We start from the raw sequence: 21,898 nt of genomic DNA, 5'->3' as shown, positions 1-21,898 counted from the left end.
ATTAAAACCATGAAAAGTATTGACTCCTATAGAGGCCACCTATTTGTTAATAGGTGGCCCCTAACAGAAGATCCCCCCCCACATGGTCCCTCAATACAACTGTTTATCTGATGAAGCTGTGTTGAAATCTTTGTTTCTATGTTTCATTCGCGGCAATTTATTATTCTATCAAGTTGATTCAGTTCGGTCGTAACTGTTGCAATGAAATGCGTCGGTTAATTTGAACTCTTTAAAAATGTGCCACGCTCAAGTTAGTGGACAATATTGCTGGGTGAACATTAAACATTAAATACGTTTTTTTGGAAAACCTACAGTACATATCTGAGCGGTTTCTATGAGAACAGCTGAAATGTTGATGCGGCCCATTGATTAAAAATGCTGCAGTATACTATCTGCTGTTATCAGGAAAAAGAAAGCTGATGTTGCAAATTTCAAAGCAGAAATGTGCCAAATATTACCGAATACATAAATGTTGCTGTATATTTGAATGAGCACAAGTGTCCCCCCCCCCCCCCCCCCCTTAAATCCCTGGAATAGAGATTATACACACTGTCAATGATGATCATTTAACAAGTTCAGAGATGATCTCCTAAGCTGGTGAAGTGGAAACGTGGGCGGGGGTAATGTAGGCCCAGCACTGCCACATGTGACCTCAATTATTCCATATTGTCATGACAGTTTGGCATGGCACGTGTTGAGTGTAACTGCTTCTGCCATTTTTCATTAATAATGCATCCCTTGTTCCCAACATCTGTCGGGGGTTTGTTTCACGTCTGAGATTGATGTTCGGATGCTCTGACATATACAGCGACTGACATTTAAACTTCCTCAACTTGATATGATACATTATCATTTTCACCTGCATGAAAAGGCCATACCTCAGCGCCGCAGACGGACTGCTGCCTTTCACTTTGCCTGTGTGTTTCACTGTCTCAACAGTCCTTCCAGCTTGCGCTCCTGAGCATTTCCTCTTGCACTTTGCTTTCTTCTCGCTGAATCTTAATTCACATTTTCTTCTTTGCAGTCTTTCTATTTCTGTTTGTGTCCCTTTCTCTCTCGACAGCTCACTCTTTTGCTCACCCTTGCTGGCTTTTCTGCCTCAGGCATCCACAGTGAACGGCAGAATTTTGCTTTATCCCCATTTCTCTGTGTCTGCATAGCTGTTTCTCATTTTAAATAGATTTATTTTGGACTATCTACCGTCCTCACCTCATTAGCTATGTGTAACCCGCAACAAAATGTTGAATAGTTTAAATCTAAAAACAAGTTCACAGCTCCATCAATTGGCTTTTCACCTCAGTACTCATGCCCTGTCCAGCTTTATAAAACATTAGGCATGACGTCATCCCCATAGGCTCTAAATACATCATCTCTCCAGAGCTATAGAACTAACAGATACTGTAATGGATTTCTGTAATGTTATTTTCTGATTCAGCCAAACTAATGACAGCCACAGCTTGAGGCAACATGGTTTGAGGTTGTCCATCCACACAGTGCTTCCTTATGGACAGGATATGTAAGGTACACCCTGAAGGAATTTCTTCAGAATTGGGGAAAAAGTTGAAGTCTGTTCAGCGATGATCCAGATTAATTCGGTCAAAATGCCCTTTCACCATAAGAACATAAAAATAATGAGAATATGACAGCCATCATAACACAACATTGTTGTCAATGTCCATCTCGATCTTGGACACCTCTTTGTGTGAGGTAGCTGTTGTTGCTTTGACTCCAGACACAGTCCACTTCTTGTGAACCTCCTACATAACCTTTGGTGGGCTGTACTGGACAATCCTCTGAAGGCTGCAGCCATTCCTGGTGCTCGTGCACCTTTTACTGCCCTTTCCATGATTCTGCTTTGATTCAGCACTCGACAGCCATCTGTTTAAGGACTGATCTTCTTTGACTCACTGTCCTCATGTATGGTGACGGCGAGTGTCTTCTGGTCAAATGATAGGTCATCAGTCTTCCCCACAATTACCGCTGAATATACTCAACCTGATGAAAAGATCAATGGGTTACATACTGTACTCGAGACTCGACTTGTGCATGGTGCCTTAAAAAATGTATAGCATGTTTGCCTGGTTTTAACTTTTTGTTGATCCATTAAAATTTAAATGAAAAAGCCTCAAGGATTCTAGTTTACTTAAAAGAAACTGTAGCTTTGAGTTCAACCTGTGCATATAAACCTCAAGGACAATCGGTTACACAACAAAGAGGCAGCCATGGTAATTTATCAATGGTGTGAAAACAAGAAGTCACAAAGATGCACGACTTGAAGCAAGACCAATGTGAGGGGAGTTCACATTATCTCTTGGTATTCTCATCTAAATGCATAATTAAAACAAATTACATTCAATGCAATGTAACGGGGAAAAGATTTAGTGTCCCCGGGGCTTTTCCTATATTTACAGCCTCCATAAAACACTAGTCTGTCAGCAACAGCCCCTCAGGCAACATTTCCCAGACCTTGCCCTTGATGTTTTACTGGTAAATTTCAGACTTTTTGATTGGCAGATCCCCCCCACCACCATTTTTTAATTGTTTTATTATAGTCATGCCAAGTCTTGAGTCACTGTTTGTGAGATAGTGTGGTGAGTAAACGCCAATCCATACTTTCCGCATCTCCACTGGGTGCTTGTGTGAGTAGATCCACCAGTATCCCCGTCTGTACCTTTGCAATTTAAAATAATAATAAGATCGCCAGATGGCTTAGAACTCCTGGAAAGGCGTAGAATGCCGGCCACGACAAGTGGAGATATCTTCGGGCTTGTTATATTGTGTTACCTTCTGGAACGTACGAGGAAGTGAACCCAGAAGTGTAGTATGGATACAATCGTTGCACATATCAAGTTAAAGCGTTGTGCCGACACGCAATGCAGAAAATATGGATCACCCTTTAAGTGTGCCAGCAGCTGGATATTTCTTTCATGCAATTTCCATAAGAGGTACAGTGCAGTCAAATTTCATTTTCCAGTCCGTTATCAATACATTAAATGCACAAATCAATAATAGCAGCCCGTTTTTTTTTTTTTTTTTTCTGCTTGATGTCATTGCACCTTTTGGATCTGTTTATTGGGGTGATTAATCCGATAAGCAATTCTCCCACAGTCAGTGGCGCAAACGCCGTTCAACATGACGGACAGCAGGTTATGAATACTTAATTTGCAGGTGTGTTTAACCCGAGCGTTACTTTGACTTAAAGGCGAGGCAGACTGACTCAAAGTGGATTGAGCTGTGATGAATGTGTCATACTGCAAGGCAAACTGCATCAGTACATCCAGCAAATGCACACGCGTTTGCGCCTTTATTTTCATCAGACCTGCCAATAACTGTTTGTGTCTGGCAACACAGGAATACTTTGTTCACATATCTGATACTGACTCACTATGTAAGATTGGGATTTCTGTACTTATTTAAATAATTAACAAAACTAAATTACTCAGACTAGTGGTCCAGCAAAAAACCACAATACAACAACTTAATACACTCGCATTCAAACAAAGTGCAGAATACTTTGGACTGCTTTGTGCATGCGATAAACCTGAAGTATGTGCAGAAAACCCTCACAATCAAAGTACAGGCCGATTTCACACACAAAAATTCCTCCCTGGATTCCAACAAATGGCTCATTAGCTGTGAGAAACCATCATTAAACACTGATATTTGTCATCTGGTAGTTCTGGAAGACATTCACGAGTTGAATATTTGGTATGGTTCATTTATTGTCGATACAAAACTTGTTTGAACAGTTTGCCTTATGGCTCCACAGAAGACCGGCAACGATGTTGCTCTGATGTTTAATAGTGGTCGCTTATTAACTTTGCAGTTCATCAGGAAGAAGCACAAGTTAAATTGTTGCTAGATCTCTGGCTTTGACAGCTGATATTGGTCAGCAAGCTACATAATGAAGATATAACAGAGCTTTGGAACCAAGTTTTTAGCCTTCATGTGTTTATGCTCCAATGCTGTTCAGCTGAATAACTCCTCTCCTGCACTTTGTGGCATTAATCTTTTACGTTGTGCTAATTTGCGGTTGCTTTAAGGACTGTGTAGTTTGCAAATTCCATGTCTGTCTGTCCTGGATTTAATAGTACTCGTATCAACTGCTCCTAAATTGCATATACAAATATAGTTGTTTGCAATGCATAACAAATTGGGTCATGGTTTTAAAATTTATGCTGTGGTGTTCAGTAGATTTGTGCCTGAGCCCCCCCCGACTTTGACTTAGGAAAAAAAGCAACCTAAAAATATCTTGCACCAAGTACAAGACGTTGCTCTCACTTCTCGACATATTAACAGGAAGTTTCACCCATTTGCAAGTTTGTTCATTCAAACTGGGACTTTTGATCTGCAGGTCTTTCTATGTTTACACTCAGTGATCAGATAATGGCTTTAAATTTGTTTTGCTATTAATACATTAAAGGTGGTATTTGCTGATGAAAGTCCAGATCAATATGTCCTTCTAAGTAAGCATTTTGCTGCATTATTGGATGCTTCATAATGAAAATGTGAAGCATCCATAGGTACTGGGTCCTTGAACCCTGCAGGCTACTGAGGCCATGTAGTCTGTCTCATCAGTTTAGTGCCTCCCCCACTTGGGTACACTCTGCAGGTTAATTACTGGCACTTACTTTCTGTAGACCTCATCAGAAAAGAGCAGGTAAAATTGAAGTGGCTCATACAGATGAACGTCCTTGTTAGACTTCAGTTCTTTATGATGTCTGAAGGTTTTTTTTTTTTTTTTTAAACAAATGTGTTCGCTTCCTTATTTACATATCTGAACAGTCTCTGTTGTCCTTAAAAGAAACATTCTTTCTTGACGCCACACACAATTTTTGTTGAACATTTTTTTTTTTTTCAAATAATCTGTGAGTCATAAAGTTGATCCAGTCAATCCAGTGGACAATTTGTTTGGCAAAAGAGTCGGTCTGCAACTGCACATTAATTGATCAGAATATTCAACACAGAATAAAATCTATTCTTCCAGAATTTTTACTCTGCTTGTACAGATTATGTGTGAGGTTTTTAAGGAGCCGGTCAAACATTAGTTGTTTTTTTAATCCAATCAATGAGATCAGTCAAATTAATTATTAATTAGCCTGTTTTAATGACTCGTTGCTGCTCTGTAGTGGATTGTGGTTGTGCTGAGAGTAGGTTATCAGGAATGACACAAAGAAAATGATTTGACCATCCAGCTTAATACATAAATTACAACATAAGTTATGAGTCTGTTAACCTGTGAAACAGAGGGTAAGTTAAAAAGCATGTCGTTTTTTTTTTTTTAAATGTGATGCACAAAGGCGATCAGATCTATAACATCCCAATTATTTGAAAATAAATGAACCTAGAACCTCAGAGATGATTCCCATTTCAGCAAAGAACCTGAAACTTGCTATGTATAGCTATGATTTTATGTAATGGAGACTTAAAGCTTTAAAAACAACATTTAGTTAAATAGAATTATATCAAACATGTGTTCAATTGGTTAAAAAACTCAAATTAGCCTGCCAATTATTTCTGCTGTGCCCACTCTGCATCACGCCAGCTTTTAAAATATCCTTTTACTGCTCTCTGTTCTAAAACCCAATGGGCAATGAATGTCCTCTGACTCATTTTTTCAAATGTTTTTTCTTAATCTTACTTGATTGCTGGGACTGTTCGCTCATCTGTAGGTGTTACTGTGCTTGCATTGCTACCCTTGGATCTGATAAATCCAGTTTTAAGTAGTTTAAATCCTTTAGTTATTTTAATGTATTCAAATGTAAGCGTGTCTCCTTCAAGGTCAAATTGTCCATTTGTCGTTGAGCAAGAAATTGAACATTTAAGCAATCATCCCAAATAATATTGAGCTTCTGAAATAAATGTTGAACACAAACACAAAATGAAGTTAATTGGTTGTAATTGGTTATTCATTAAAAAAGTAGGGAGGAGATGTTATATTCTGTTTCTGGTATGTGAAATGTAGTCTCCGCATTTATTTTGTTTGAAATCTTAAAATTGTAATTTTAAAGAATTGCCTTTGATTCTTCAAACTCGGATGGGCAATTTCTCTCGATTTTAAGTTTTCAACAAGCCAAAATCCGAACATAACCTGGACAAATGGTAGAGGTTTTCATCTTCCTTTTCATTATGTAACCCGAAAAGTTGTTTTAAATATCAACCATATTAGAAAATGTATCTCATTGACATGTTAAGCAATTTCCTTCATTCATCGGGATTCCACCAATCCCTCATGCTTTGACACATTCATCTATACATATAAAATGAGACTCTTCCCTATACAAACGGGATATACATTGCAATATATCACAATGTTCTGATACATTAATTGGATTAATTTTGTTTGCCGAAAGATTTTTTTTGTTTTGTTTAGAACAAACCATGTATGTATTGAACCAAAATGTAATAAATGAGCAAAACAAGTTGTGGTCACCCATCAGTTAGCAAACACTTCATAGATTATAACCATTTTATTTAAAAAATATATGTTTTGAGGGGACAATGTTTTTTTTTTTTTTTTTTCAGTTTGGCACATCTTATCCACTATACAGATATGAAATTGTACATATTACAATACAAAAGGAAAATGGGAAGAAAAGCATTCATTTTGCACAAAGAAGTTGGGTAAGGGGATTGGTCCTTTTTTTTTTCTTTTTAGTTTTATTTGTTTTGTCTTTTTTTTTTTTTATCTTTTAATTATTTTTAGGCAGAGTTGGACAAGGGCCAGAGGATGACAAGAGGAAACAGAAACAATTTACAAAGAGCCAGAGTGCAAAGGGATGCATATTTCTACAAATTTTGTGGATTTTCAGTCACTTAAGTACAACCGTAGTCTTGAACAGTGAAATGTCAAATGATTGACACAACTTAATAGGAATTTCATAGACATCCCCATTCTCTGTGTTTTCAAAAATGAGGTCCCGCCATAATGTTTGCTGAATGACATTAAGAAATAGTCAACTCAATTTTGATTTTTGAACATGCAAAGACAGATTAGAAGGGCAAGTAGTAAAAAGCAGTGCGGCGCTGGAAAGAAACTAACCTGGAAAGTGGAGGTGCTTGGCTTTGGAAATATGATCACTATATGCAATGTTTAATAGAGTTCAAACAAAAAAGTGTAGCGATTTTTGGTTTACATAAGCACTTTCTTAAGTTGGTGTAGGCATCCTATGAGCATGTGCTGAACCACATTGACACACAAGCATTCTTTAAAAAAAAAAAAAAAAAAAAAAAATTTACGCCAATTTTGAGAGAGGGAGAGACAAATGGTACCTCGGACCTCCATTACTGGAGGCATCAGCAATTGACCTTCATCCAAATTGCTTAAAACCAGACAAGTCACTGAAAGGCGCTGTGCTTTCTGACGCATCTGGTTATCACGAGGACTGACTTTGATTAAAGCTAATTGCTAAAATTGAGAGGAGAAAAAAAAAAAAAAGAGGGAAAGGAATGTGATAAATCCACATATTCCAGTGTTCAATTCATTTTTCATTTTCAGTCGTCGGATGGCTAGTTCTGAAATTGTTGCTGCTGGGTAGTCACTGTGTATTTCAAGCCCAAGGTGCAGCCTTTCAGTCATTCCATTCGCCTCTACCTTTACTTGATCAAAAGACGTTCATTGGTTTTAATAAACTGAGGCATTATCTCATAGATGCCCCTCTTCATCGTCCCATCAATTCCTTCAATCCCTCTTTCTTTCACCCTGCCCCCACCTCCAAATTGAACACAAAGAAGTGCGAAGCTGCGGCAGCAGCTTTAGTCTGATGCTAATGCACATCCTCTCCCTGCTGCATACAAATGTGTCCTGACCCAGGCTCGCTGTTTGCTTATCACTGGATCTCCATTTGCTCTGAGGGTATTGACCACAGTTTAACTTGACACTCGAGTGTTAACCTAGGAACTGTTGCATTTATTATTGAACATAAATGCATGTAACCACTGTAAATGACAATTTCCCTGACATGAATATTGTCTTTGGGTAAAAAAAAAAAAAAAGATTGACTTTTTTTTTTTTTTTTTTTTTTTTTTAAATGTGTGAGTGTGGAACAGAGGAAAAATATATACTCAGAACTATTTTTGTGTGGTTAAACAGCTAAATGTTGCTGGATCACTGGCGTGGGTGACAGAATATTAGATTCCTTTAGCCTTGTCCTAATTGGTTCAATCTTGAGCCTGCCAGTCCTGATTAGTGTGTAAGCAGTAAGGAGCATGGGCTACCGTGAAAGGTTTTATTTCCAGAATGAAATGCTCTCCTATATGGACTCTGCGCTGTTCAATACCCTTTCAGTTGCCATCCTCACACTTCCCTCTGCGAACACACAGTGAAATGTACTCGAGTAGGTTAAGATCTAGGAAAATTGTAGCCGGTGTCTGGAATGATTGTGGACATAGTGTTCATTAAACTTTTAAAGGTCCAATCATTTCACTTATGTCTGAGGTGATATAGACATGCACGGGTTTGTGCCCAGCTGTGTAGTTTATAGGAGAATAACCACATTTTAAAGTTGCTCCATGTATCCCTCAGGTTGAGAATCTGTGTGGTGGTTTGCCCTCGTGGGCGGGAGCTCAAACATCCAACGACTTTCATCAGCCGCACAACTGCTATTTTGAGCGAATGTCTGATTGAAGAGGTCATTTTTCTCCCGATTCATATAGGTGAACATCATTTTTTGTTGTATTTCCTTCCAGAAAAGATTTTGGAATTGATTTAAAGTTCAGAAGACAGAAAATAAATCTCTTTTTGGCTAACAGTAGATTTCTTTTGGGTTTGTTGAGTCATTCTGATATGATAAAAGGAATTATCATATACGGTGTACTGGATATGATTCGTTGGTCTTCCCTCACCACGTGAGAATTTCTCTTTATTTGTAGCATGTTGACAATAATGACATTTATTTTACAAATATGTCAGAATTTGATATTGGTCTTGATGCCCTTTGATCCATCATATTTGTCCAAAACAATAAAACCATGAAACAAAACATTATGGTAATTGAACCAATTCATTTGCCCCAGTGATTGAGTAATGGGCTTACAGTGCCAGTGGTGCAGTTAGAAACATGATTTCATATATTTACTTTTCAAAAAGAAACACGACATAAATCACATTTCTTTACTTAATCTATTCTGTTAGCAGAGGGCCATTTGGCGAAGTAGTTTCTCTGTGCTGCAGAATATAGAGACAATGTGGAGACAAATCTCACAGTTTACAATTTTTTTTTCTTCAAAATGATTGCCCCTGCCTGTTATGAACAACCTTGCATTCATAGAAAAATAAATTTGTGACTATCTCTACACCATCCCTAAACTGTTTGACCTCTGTCATTGTAGCAGTCAGTGTTTCTCACATATTCTCATATCTCACTTGTAGAAATGATGCTTTTTTTTTCTCTTCTTTTTTATACAGAAACTGGGGGGGAAAAAAGCAAAAAAGCAAACCCTGTATCATCTGAAATGGTCAAATGACAAACCATATGCTCTAGGAATAAATACGAGTTCATACTTCACACTCTTTGTAAGGCAGCTGCTGACACTTGCACTGCCCATAACCGTTGATGATCACGAGTGCCCCTTCCTCATGGCTGGGCTCATACTCATTATAGGGTACCTGTGTGGCTAGATCTGCCATAGGCTGCCTCTGCTGGGTCCTCATCTGTCTGCGGTTCTGAATTGCCGAACAGTGGCGTATTCGACGCAGGGTGGGAGGGCAGCACTTCCGTGAGATATACACAATGAAAATGATGAAAAAGAATGAAAACAGAAGGGCCATAGTTCCAATGATGACCCTATGAGTCATAACAGTGTTGTCCATAGTGGAGAAGTCATCTGTTACAGCTGCCTCTTCCAACGGAGCAGTAGTTGCTTGAGCAGTGCGTGGCGTTTGTGTTGTAGTTGATGTGGTAGTGACTGTGGTAAAGCTCCCAAAATCCTCTGCATAGTCCTGCGTGGGGGTCGACTGTATAATTCCAAACAAGGAGCTTGTGATCTCTGCAGCTGTTGTAGCGTCTGAGGTTGTACTGATGGTCTGAACAACTGGTGCTGAAAAATTCTGGCAAAGCTGGAATCCATAAACGGCATCAAGTATTTCCTCACCCTGGGCATATTCAGGACTATGGCAGAGTATCGAATGTTCCCACCTTCCTTTGAAGGTGCTCAGCCAAGTAGCCAGGGAGCAAATCCGTTTGGTACATTCCCAAAGGTTACTAGACAGCCCAACGGTACCCAGAGACTGCCACATATCCATAACCTGGGGATCCAGACTGTTAAGTTTATTGTTATCCAGCAGCAAAATTTTTAAATTTGGCAGCGTTTGAAACACGTCAGGTGTCAGTACACGAATTTCATTTCCTGTGAGGTCCAGCTTCTCTAAAGTGGTCCAGGTCCATTCCATACCACATGTTAGGTTGCTGATCTTATTCCACTGCAGATATAGAAACTGGAGGGCGACAAGGCGAGGGAAATGGGCCAAGTTAATCTTGGTCAGCTGATTGTGCTCCAAGTGGAGCTCTTTAAGCTTAATGAGCCCAGCAAATCCATTCCGGGCCAGACTCCTCAGACGGTTGCTGCTGAGGCCCAGATATTCCAGGCTACGGCAGTCCCAAAATGCCCGGACAGGTGTGGTGCGAAGTAAATTGGAGCGGAGGTGGAGTATCTGGAGCTTCCTCAGTCCGTGAAACAGTTCTGGTTCCAACGCAGTCATCTGATTGAAGGACAGGTCCAGTATCTGGAGATTAATGAGGTGGATGAAGGTTGTGTTGGGCAACTTGGTGATTCGATTGGAGCTCAGATTGAGGTCCTTCAGTTTGTAGAGCCCCTGAAAGGCATCCTCTTGTACTGTCGTAATCTGGTTGTGGTCAAGGTGGAGCCAGGTGAGCTGGCTGAAGCCATAGAATTGATCAGGACTGAGCTCAGTGATGCTATTGTGGCGTAGTGACAACCCCAGGGCTCCCTTGTCCACACCATCTGGGGGTGCCTTTAGCCCCTGGGTGTCGCAGTAGAACTGCAGGTCCTCACAGCGGCATTTTTGAGGGCAGGTTGTGCACGATGCAGGAGACAGCAGGCACGCTAGGAGCATGCTGATCACACACAGAGCCGCTGGTGCAGGTCCCACCAATGGCCACCTTGAATGGAAACCTGGGAGGGTTTAAAAACAAGAAAATAAACTGTGGGGCGGGAAAGCTAATCTCTGCAGAGCACTTATTACTAATTCATGGTGGGGATTGTGCTCCGTGTGTACGCTCAGGGTCGGTCCCATACATGTAGCAGTCCGGATATTTTACACGGACAACTTTCACAATGCATGTAAACAATGAAATCTTAAGGCTTAGCTGAAGTGGGGATGTAATTTAGTCGGGCATCAAATCGCTTTTATGCATGTGCTGGACTTTGTTTCATCTACCGAACTGTTTATATTTAGCTCATTTTTGCTCTGCAGTTGGACCCGAATACTAATGTCCTCCTGATTACTGCCATTTGTCAGTTCTTGCTGCAAGTGGATTATTTTTTTTTTTTTTAATTCATATACATTTTTGAGTGTCTCAGATGTGCTGTCACCTTTTATTTATACAAAAAAAGCAAAAAACAGAATTGGTTAGTTGATTAAATTATCCTGCTAAAGACTTTCAGCACTTCAAAGATTTTTTCTATGAAACAAAAATGGTATTTGAAATGTCGGCTCCGTCTTCCCAACCGGTGTGTGTCGGTGAAGAGAGAAAATGAAAGACCGTTGCAGTAAATAGAATAAGCAGAAGAGCTTTTAGTCCTCAGCCTCCCTCACTCCTTACTTGTATTCCCTATTCATGCTCAGACCTGCCATATAAAGAGGCTAACTTACCCATTCTTTTGTGCACATCGGAGGCTGCATTCAACTGTCCTTTTCCACAGACTCTTGGAGCAACCAGATGGAAGAAAAATCCAAAGGGAAAAAGCCCTTTTGAATAAGCACAAAAGGAATCAGCCTCTTTGGAAATAAAGCAATTCTGAAGCCACCCAATTGAGGGAAAATATGAAATTCCATGTCCCGAGATTATGTTTATTCCGGACGTTTTGCTTGAGTCTTTTAAATTCCAAGAGCAAAGAAGAGGTTGAATCTTTTCCCTTCAACCCACGAATCCTTGAAATAAATAATTATATGTATTTTTTTTAAGTTGATCAGTTGCATCCAGAGCGACTCCAGCGAACCGACTCCCCCCCCTCCCTTTTTCTTCTTCTTCTTTTTTTTGCCCTTTTGTTTCCCTTCCACCGCAATGATGTCAGCTCAGATGACTAATTGAAGATCAAGCGTTTCTGTTTCATGGCCGTGGTCCTCCGATCCTAACTTGTTGATGGCAGCCAGAGATCCTGCTTCCGACGCCGGCTCAGTCTCGGCATAGCCTCTGCAGAGCTGTGAGCGGAGCCCTCGTCTGCTAGCTGAGACGCAGGGAGAGAGAAAAAAGCAGCGCAGGGAGTCGGGGATGTTATTCTCTGCTTTTTGTTGCAGCCACTCACTGCTACAGAGTGGTGGCAGCCTGGCGTCGATCATCACTACTGTTTCTCTCTCTCTTTTCCTCTCCCACACACACAAACACCCTCTCGCTCTCTTGCTCAGTCGCTTGCTCTCTGCCTCATACACAGTGCTTGTGCACCTTAGTCTTCCTCCACCTCCCTCTTGCATCCCCCTTCCCTCCCACTGGCTCGTCACCATCCGAATATTGATATCTTGAACGTGTTGCGGCAGCTTGCTGTTGAAATTAACCACAACTGTAAATCTCTGCCTCCCTTTCCTGTTGCTCTGTAGCCACTATATATGAATGTATATTGGAGACATAAACAAAATAACATAACAAAGCAACATATAGTTTGTAACTCGTAGCTCCCGTCAACAACAACAAAAAAAAAAAAAAAGAGTGAAGGTGTTGCAGCATTGTCAACTCCGTTTAGATGAGAATATACCATGGCGGTACTAACATATGATGACTTTCTGATATTCATAATTTACATACCTTGAGTGCAGTGCTTTAATTTTTGAGCATGGACATGTGATGTATGGCCAGCTGCTCTGGAGTTAAATTAAGCTGGCTTTTAAATGTAATAGACGAGACCAGAGACTTGTTTGAAGATATGAAACGCAAGCTGGGATCAAAGTAACTGAAATGTTGTGAACATGATTTTCTCTATGACTTTGAGCAAGTGGATTTGATTTGTGGTTTTGTTTGAAAAAGGCGTTATTTCACAACCATTTAGAGTGCTGTGTTTAATTCTTAGTCCTTATACTCTTCAATTATTTAATGTGGGTGGAGATGGTTGTGAGGGCAATTGCATAAAATTAGATTGGAAGCAGTCAGAGACTCTGGAAGAAATAATATTAAGCGCAGATGATATTTACTTTAACTTGTCATCTTCTTTTTTACTGGGGCGTCTCAGATTTAAACTGAACCACCAGTAACTGGAGCGTGGCACCACCGTATCAGCTTCATCCTAACGTATTCATTTGATTACATATCAGTAAAGTTGTTTAATGGGCTTTCTCAAGTATGGTTGGAGCAGTTAAAACTGATTGCATTAACTGAACACAAAGGATAACATTTCCATTGTGTCTTTGGTAGCTGATGGTAGTGAATAGTATCAACATTTTCATAGTTCACATTTGAATACTGCAAAGCTTATTTGAATTCAAAGTCACTGAATATGGGCAGAACTTGGAAAATGGCATTACAACCAGTTTTACTTTCAATGATGACGATTTGTCTGCGCAGGTCTTGGGGCCTGTTGCATTCTTTCTTACTGTGTGATTTGAACCTAACAGTTGGACTCTTAGAGTTGGAGAGTAGGAGAAAAGCATGAAAAAATACATGGACCTTTCTTTCTCTCTTTCTTTCTCTCTCTTCTTTTTCTTTCAATTTTTCTCTCTCTCCTTTTTTTGTTCTTTCTCCTGCTTTTGATCTTTTTCTTTCTTTCTATTTTCTTTCTCTTTCTTTCTTCCTGTCTCTTTCTTTGTAGTGTTTAAGTTGAAATTCAGGATAATAATAAAAAAAGGTAACATGAAAAATTATGACTTCAGACCCAATTATTTGTTGAGCTTGGATCATTTCACATTTGTATTTCCTCAGAATTTTCCAAATAATTAAGCAGACTAGTGCTTTTGTAGAAAACTACTGTTCCTCAATCTGTCCGATAGGAGATGCATTGAAACTCACCTGAGTATCATAAAAGATGCTGCAGAGAAACTGCCTTCATAATAAGCACCTGAAGAGGTGCTTTAGAACGCTCTGGTGTGGAAACGAAATGTACGCTAAGCATGAATGAAATAGGATTGAAAGAGTAGGGGCAGAACTCGCTGTAGCCCTCCCACAGCACTGCATCCAGCCGGCACAAAATCACAGGGGATTAGTGCTTTTGGAGCTCCTTGGCCCCTAACTATGTGCACAACCCCCCAATGGGCAAAGGGCAGTGGGGGATGGGGAAGGTCACTACCATAACCATGCATGGTGTTTTGTTCCACTTGATTTACACATTACAAGGGGCACGGGCAAACCCCCCTTTTGCCTTTCCTGCTCATCTAGATTTGCTCAAACGTTATGATTCTTCTGTATTGAGGCGTCCCTCACTCTTGTGTTCTGACTCAGTTCGTCTCTCCATCCTTCCTGAAACTTTCAGACTTTCCACTCGTGCTTGAGCGGTTTGCAGAATGTGACTGAACATCTATCTCAGCTGGGTGCAGTGGTTAGGGTTTTGTCTACTGCAAAGCACTTTGCTGTGCAAGTGCTGCTATGTGACAGTACAACGGTACATAATTTACACAGTTAACCAAGTGCAGCAAATTGTAACCTTTAATCAGCACACTTTCCCTTTCAACTATGAAAATGACCGACCGCACTTGCCCAGAAGAGAGGCGAGAATATTGTTTTCTTTTAGTTTTTTTTACTTGTCTTTTCTTCTTGGGCCATTTTTGCAGTTGTCTTTCACAAATTCGACTAGTTGGTGAATTCAACTGTGTTTATTTTGTTGTTTGTTCCCCCTGCCTGAGAAAATGCAGATCTCTGATGTTCTATAATGGCACGAGATCTTGACACAGATTGAAATTGTTTCACAATCTACAATTCAAAACACACCTTTATAGGCCTGACAATTGGCTAATGAATTGAAATGAATCAAATATCTGAAGTAATTTCATTCTATGCACAATTTGTTACTGTAAAGTCAAGTTGGTTAAAATGCCAATAAAAATGCAGCATTGCCACAAGTTGAATTTTTCTGCACCTGCTTCAAAAGCTGGTGTCAGAGTGGTTCAATGCAAGATATTGTAGCATGTTGAACAGGACATCCATGAAATGAACTGTATGTGATAGCGTGGGCATTCAAGATAGCCTTTCTTCATCTCGGTATGAATAGAATTCAGTATTTATATATAGATTGATATCAAACGTCCCAATAAAGACCATTTTCTTCCCCCAACACCCACCCCTCTTTATTTTTCATCTATTATCTTTCCCCCCCCCCATTGTGTATATTACTGGTTGAAAACTGTAGACTCCTGTTATGTGTCCTCCGTGGATCTCTGTTGTGAGTCAGGAAATGAATCCAGTGTTTGTCAGAGGGCAGTAGGGCACTTTTGACAGCTGGTCCATGTAGACTACAGCAGCTTCCAGTAAATAAAAGGATCAACTGAGGATCAGCCCGGGTATCTGTAGAACACTAGCTGGGCTAAAAATTACAGATTACTTTTACTCTCAGCAACTTCCAGCATACATATGAATGAGTAGCTGTTTGTGCCCGTCTGGTTTACATAATACACCCCTCATGGGGTTTTTCCATGCACATTCATCAGCAACAAAGCAAAAAGTCCAGTAATGCTTACCCACCGACACGTCACTGCTTTACATCTTCACCATCTTAAGGATGTTCTCAAACCAGACCTGATTTATGTTTTTAGTTAAGCTGGATGCAAAACTAGACCCAAATTAACCAAGGAGGGTACAGTTGAGGTCACAACTCATATGTAGCCTAAAAATATCATCCAAATAGTGGACTAATTCTCCAGGTTTTTTATTTATTTTTTTATTTTTTTATTAATATAATCCCTCAACTCTGAATTGTATTGATTGTGTAAATAATTCAGGTTGGAATACAGGCTGACTTAAATGAAACATCATTCTCCTATTTAACAGGATGAACAGATGCATGACAAATTAAAGGAAAAACCTTCTGGTATTATGGCTAAGGGGGGCATGTTTCTGATTTGGTCTTGGTGATGAAGCGTTGCTAGATTGTAATATTCCATCCTGATGGAGGAGAGCTCTCTCCAGAAGAGACCACCTCGGTCAGGCATGAAGGGCCACTGAAGGGTGTGAAATGATGTCCATCATATGCTATAGTGTCCTTCCAACACCCGAGGAAGAGTTTAGACGTGCTTGTTTGAAGCTCCTTCCACTACCATCATCTAAACGCCAAATGAGAAAATAACTTTCAGAATAATGCCGGTCAACCTTCTATCAGACCTGTATCAAGCTTGTTATGGTTCCATGTTTTAACCTAATGCTTTCCCATAAACATGTTTTTTTCTTTCCTCCAGTCTGTATGTGTTGCAAAGATTGGTGTGACTGTGTCATATGACTCATTTCTTCTTCATTTTGTTTGTTTTAGGCTGGAAGAAAGGACCGAAGCGATGCTTTGAACACAGCCATCGACAGGATGACGAAGAAGACCCGAGACCTTCGCAGACAGGTTTGTTTTTTTACCAAGCTATGTTTTATTAATTCACACCATCGACCACTTGTTCATCCGTTTGTGCGCCCTGAAACTTGATGTTAAAAACGAATTCCACATATTGTCTGCTGTTCTAAATGTAAATGAAAATGTTTGCATTCCTTCTGAGGCTGGTGTCCATCTAGTGTATGCAGGTTGTAAGGTCAACAGTCTCGGCTCACGTGCACAAGATTAAATGTTTTCTTTTTTAATTTCTCATTTCACAGCTGCGCAAAGCAGTGATGGACCACGTCTCTGACTCATTCCTGGAGACCAACGTTCCCCTCCTGGTCCTGATTGAAGCTGCCAAAAATGGCAACGAGAAAGAAGTGAAGGAGTACGCACAGGTGTTTCGTGAGCACGCCAACAAATTGATCGAGGTAATGTCAGCCATTTAGTGCATTTAGTCTGAATCTACTACATTTATCCGTTTTCTAATCTCGATGGTTTCTCTTATAGAAAGCATCACTCTGTTCTCAGATATACCCTTGTTAGGCAAATTGAGAACATCAACGCCTCGAAAAAAGAGGGGCGAAATAAGTAGCATCTCTGTCTCTAACGAAATCACAGCCATTAACTTATCAATTATTTTTCACAGTGGTTGTCTTCGTGCTTTGTAGTGTGTTCGTCTCAGGTGTACACACAGAATTCTTTTAAGCAATGCTCGCTCTCATCTGACGAAGTGATCTAATAGTCATTTAGAACAATGAGGGGAAGCAGTCTTTAAAGCTGCCTCTGGGGGGTCCATGACTACAGCTTACACACAGTAGCATGTCGCAACTATCTGGCGTTTCTATATCATCAGCAATGTATGCATGGCAACTACATTTAAGTGGCAAAAGAAGGTAATGGATTTTGGTTTGGCAGCAAGGTAACTGCAGCACAGGCAGTGCTCATTAGTGGTCTTGCCTTTAATTTATCCCAGGCCTGTGTCAGAGCTTCATATGCTGACATTTGAAAGGGACTTTTCCCCAATGGGCAGATGACCACAAGTGTAGCTGGATCAGTTAGTGCAGCCAGGCTAGGGCAGGATACGCAGTCACCGGGGAAACTGCTGAAGCATCAGAGGGAAACGGGAAATCACGGTGGGGAGTGCACCCTTCAGTATTTCCTGAAGGTCTGAGTGTCAGATCTGCCATTAGAAGCATGTCATTGGTGGGCTTTGCAAATGCTAGAGACCTGCGTCAGCTTCCAGTAGTTGGGCAGAATTAGTGAAGAGCAGAATGCACAGCTCCAGTTCAAAATGACTCACGTTTTTGAAGCATTTTGCATGTTAGATTAATTTTCTTTTCACTTTCAATTCCTCGAATGCAGTTGCATGTGATGGTGTTCTTTAACCCATGAACCTGGAAGATATTAGCATTTAAATATGCATGTTGTGTGACGTCCAGCCAAGCATAGAAGATGGACCTTAAAATTGCTTTGCAGCAGAAACAAACAGACCAAACTGCACTCAATCAACCAGATACATCGTAGCTATACAACTGAAGCTAAATGAACTGCAAGAAATCTTCCCATGCCATTTTAATAGTGACTGATTGGAAGCGTCACGATCACGACTTGAACAGGTATATTTTACCCTCGTGTTCTCCATGTCTTCATATCCGTAGAGCTGAACTGCTTCTTCAGTTTAGCGCTTCCTTAAATATTTATCTGTGGTCATATTTCATCACATTAAATCAGAACTGCATTTCTGAGCAGATTCACAGTATAAGAGCATGTGAGTGGCTTGTTGCCAAAATTTGTTAGCATTAGATTTGATGCCTAAATAGGGCTCACTTTGCTGTTAAGTTAAACGATCACAAATGAATGTTGTCTCACAATCACTTGAGGTAACTAACCATCACAGATATTGGCAGAGCAAACTGAAAACAGTAGTGTCAAGATAACCGAACAAAGCAGCTTCACCTCTTTCAAGATGTCAACCTGAAAGTACAGTTCAGCCTTGATTATGTTCAAATCTTCCTGGTAGCTCGGTGTGATTGTACCAAACTCGGTTGCATCTAATAAAACGCTGCATGTTTGAGCCTGTGTCATTCACTGTAGCCAGGTGAAACCTTAATTTTTCTAAATCCTGAAAGCTTTTGTTCCTTTTAAAACACTTAGATGTGCAGTCGCTACACGAAAGCACTTTTAAATGACATAAAATTTATGGCCACCTTGTGCATGTTCTATTGAAAGCTGCAGATTATAATGAGGCAGACAAGACATGGATGAAGACGGAAAGAAATACTTTAGATGCCTCTACAATGTGACTGAATAGACATGGAAGGATTAAAATGTAATGTGATGCGGAGATGGAAGCAGGAGGAAACTTACTCAGGTGAAAGAATTATTGATCCCCTAAATTGGGGCAAGTAAGAGTTTTTGTGATGTGTATACATCCCCTCGTTCATCTTTTATTCCATTAGGAGTCACCAATGTTGCAGTTTGTGTTTTCCGACCATCTCTGTTTTGCTGCTTTACCTGATTATGATGCCCTAAAATACGCAGGGAAATGCGATGTCATTTCTCGGAAGAAAATATAATTGTAGAGCAAGCCGACATGGCTGCAGCCAGCTGAGCAAAAAAGCAATTTTGCAGTGGAAGTTGTGGCTTTCACCTCTAGCTGAAATGTTTGACATTTTACTGCACAAGCGTTGTGCAACAAGGATACTATAAGCTGCCCTGCCAAGTCTCTGCTGAACGCTACAGATGCAAATGAGCGGAGTCGAGGCGTCCAGAGTGAGAACATGTTCAGTACTATGGCATGTAAGAAATAAATGTCCTGTACATGCAGAACGCTCCCTTTTCATAGTGGTAGGAGCAGCAAAAAGCCACGAACCTGAAGCTTTGTCCATGACATCATGAGTTGTACAAGTGTAGACTGCTTTAAGGCAAATGGCCCATTAGCTCACACACTTGTTTGAAGGCCACGTTATGACTGACCCATATTCACAGAATGAAGAGAAGAAAGAAATGGATTCAATTTGACATGCACCGAGTTGGGAGGCTCTCAGCCAAGCAAAGAGATGGCCGTGACATTAGATAAGGTTGTAGTCCGATGTTTGTTTGGAGAACACATTCTGTTTTGATTATGAGCTTCAGAGTGAAAAGTCTCAGTAAGTCATAGAGATGTGCAACATGACAAGTAAAGAGGCAGGGCTCTACCGCCGTGGACCACTGATCCAACTGAATAATATAATTTCCACAATTTACCTTGAGCAGACTACTTTAGTTTTATGTTTGATTGTTCTAATACTGTTCTAATACTGTTAATACAGTCTGGTAATGGCTCTTAAACTATTATCACATGAACATACATCCTCATTTAGCAAACATTAAGCCTTTTTGCTAAATAACTGGATAGAATAGATAGATGCGTTCCATGTAGCAATACGATGAAGAGAAGATTTTCTAATAGAATCAGACATGTCAATGCAATTTACTCACACAGATACTACTTTAGCATATCATCTTGGCTAGTTTTTAGTCAGTGGGCTGATGCAATGCAAAATAAAAGGATACAGGTTTGTAAAGCGCAATCAGATTTTCTTTCCTTACTCTGATCGGTTTAATTGTGATCCTCACTTGTTGCGTAGACCGGGTGATATTGGATTATGAGATATCCCCATGAATGCATGACATGTATTTTCTAAAATTAATATAATAAAGATGCATGGAATTAATCCACTGTTGCCATGGAGACAGACGCAAACATGAGCAAGCACACACAGACATAACAATCGACGCTCTCCAGTGTACTCAAGAAGATCTGTGTCAGAAATATCCTATTTGCTAGACGTAGCATATATGGCCTTGAGTGGGTGCTGTTTGTTTTTGTAATAATATCGCACATAAGCACGGTGAACAATACACTACATTAACAATGGTGCGTACACTGACATTCGTATGGACAGACGACCAAATTGGACTCTAGTTCCGTGACTATGAACTATAAAACTACCAAATTCCAGGAGAATATGGACAGTCGTGACACTCTGGAGGCTGCTATTGCTGTTATTGTCTATCTACTCACGTAGACTACACTGGGGCGGAGTCGGGGCGTTTTTGGAAAGTCCTGCCATATCCAAAAAGTTGTCTTTTCAGTGGCTCCAATCACCATTGTCGTGTGAATAGAGAATGAAAAACTCAACAAAAGGTTTGCATTTTCACTTGGAAACGTTTTTGTGTAAATGGTACCTCATACTCTGATTCGTCCCGCTCCAAAGTCTTTGTGATGCTGCATTTTAAAACTTTTTAATGACTTATTGGTACTTGCTTGTCACTGTTTGTTACATCTGACATTTTATTATCATAGTCAAGTGCCTGTACACTCTCTATAGTTTCTGAACCTCCTGATGGGCCAATACAGTTATTTGAAATCTTTATCATCAAATGAAATGTACATCATCGATCACAAAGACTGACTTTGTTTCATCAAACTATTACTCTGTCTGACTCTGTAGGCTTATGAAGCTGTTGCTGTATTCCTCTGCAGAAAGTGAGAGTTAAACTGCATTATGGTAATTGTTTGCATAGACTCGGTGGTCTGATTCCCTTGACACTTTAAATGGCATGTACACTGCATTGCAAGTGGAGTGGTGTCTCTTGACTTGGACAACCCCCCCCCCACACACACACACACACACCGTCCATTTATGCTGAAATGGCCGCTTTCCCAGTGGTTTTCACACAGAGTTTGTAAAAGCTTATGTGAAATATCATGAAAGTAAAATTGCACATTTCTCGATAAAGTGCCAGTTTTGCTTTATGTAACCGCGGCTCTCACCCCTCCTCATGGATTACTGAATATTCTCCCTGTGGTCCCTGCATGTGTTTGCATAGTGATGTAGGATATGTTTATATCAATGTTTCAGTGCTTCACCATCACAGTGGAATAAGTGCTTCTCATCAGCAAAACTGCTCAGGAATTTGAGGTGGGGGGCAGGCATCTTCTTCAAGAGCTGAGGCTGAGGAGAAGATCTCTCATACACTCATCCACTCAAGCACCCAGTGAGGCGTTCCAGCACCTTAATAGAAAAAGCTCTTTTTTTCCCTCTTTTTTTTTTTTTTTCTTCAAACAAGTGTTACTTACATAGGTTTGTCCCACATTTCTGTGCTTTTATATTTACTTTCTGAGACCTCCCTATCCCAGAAAAGCCAGACCATCACGTAGCCTGGCAATAAACCTGTT

The 21,898-nt window shown here is 40.2% G+C and overlaps 2 protein-coding genes across 2 annotated transcripts in view; one reads left to right on the top strand and one right to left on the bottom strand.

The window, feature by feature from the left end:
• ctnna1 (catenin (cadherin-associated protein), alpha 1) overlaps nt 1–21,898 on the top strand; it is a 79,400-nt gene that overhangs the window by 28,092 nt on the left and 29,410 nt on the right. The window contains exons 8-9 of the mRNA XM_080465809.1: nt 16,621–16,701; nt 16,950–17,102. Coding sequence (XP_080321935.1) covers nt 16,621–16,701; nt 16,950–17,102 — 234 coding nt within the window. The remainder of the gene's footprint in view (nt 1–16,620; nt 16,702–16,949; nt 17,103–21,898) is intronic.
• Nucleotides 8,029–12,599, bottom strand: lrrtm2 (leucine rich repeat transmembrane neuronal 2). Its single transcript, XM_080466400.1, has 2 exons — nt 11,834–12,599; nt 8,029–11,133 (listed from the first exon to the last, which is right to left on the bottom strand). The coding sequence occupies exons 1-2, from the start codon at nt 11,835–11,837 to the stop codon at nt 9,497–9,499; spliced, it is 1,641 nt and encodes a 546-aa protein (XP_080322526.1). The 5' UTR covers nt 11,838–12,599; the 3' UTR covers nt 8,029–9,496.

Source organism: Lipophrys pholis (assembly GCF_963383615.2).
Source record: "Lipophrys pholis genome assembly, chromosome: 6".
NCBI classification, from domain to species: Eukaryota; Metazoa; Chordata; class Actinopteri; order Blenniiformes; family Blenniidae; genus Lipophrys; species Lipophrys pholis.
This window is presented reverse-complemented; position numbering and strand designations above follow the sequence as displayed.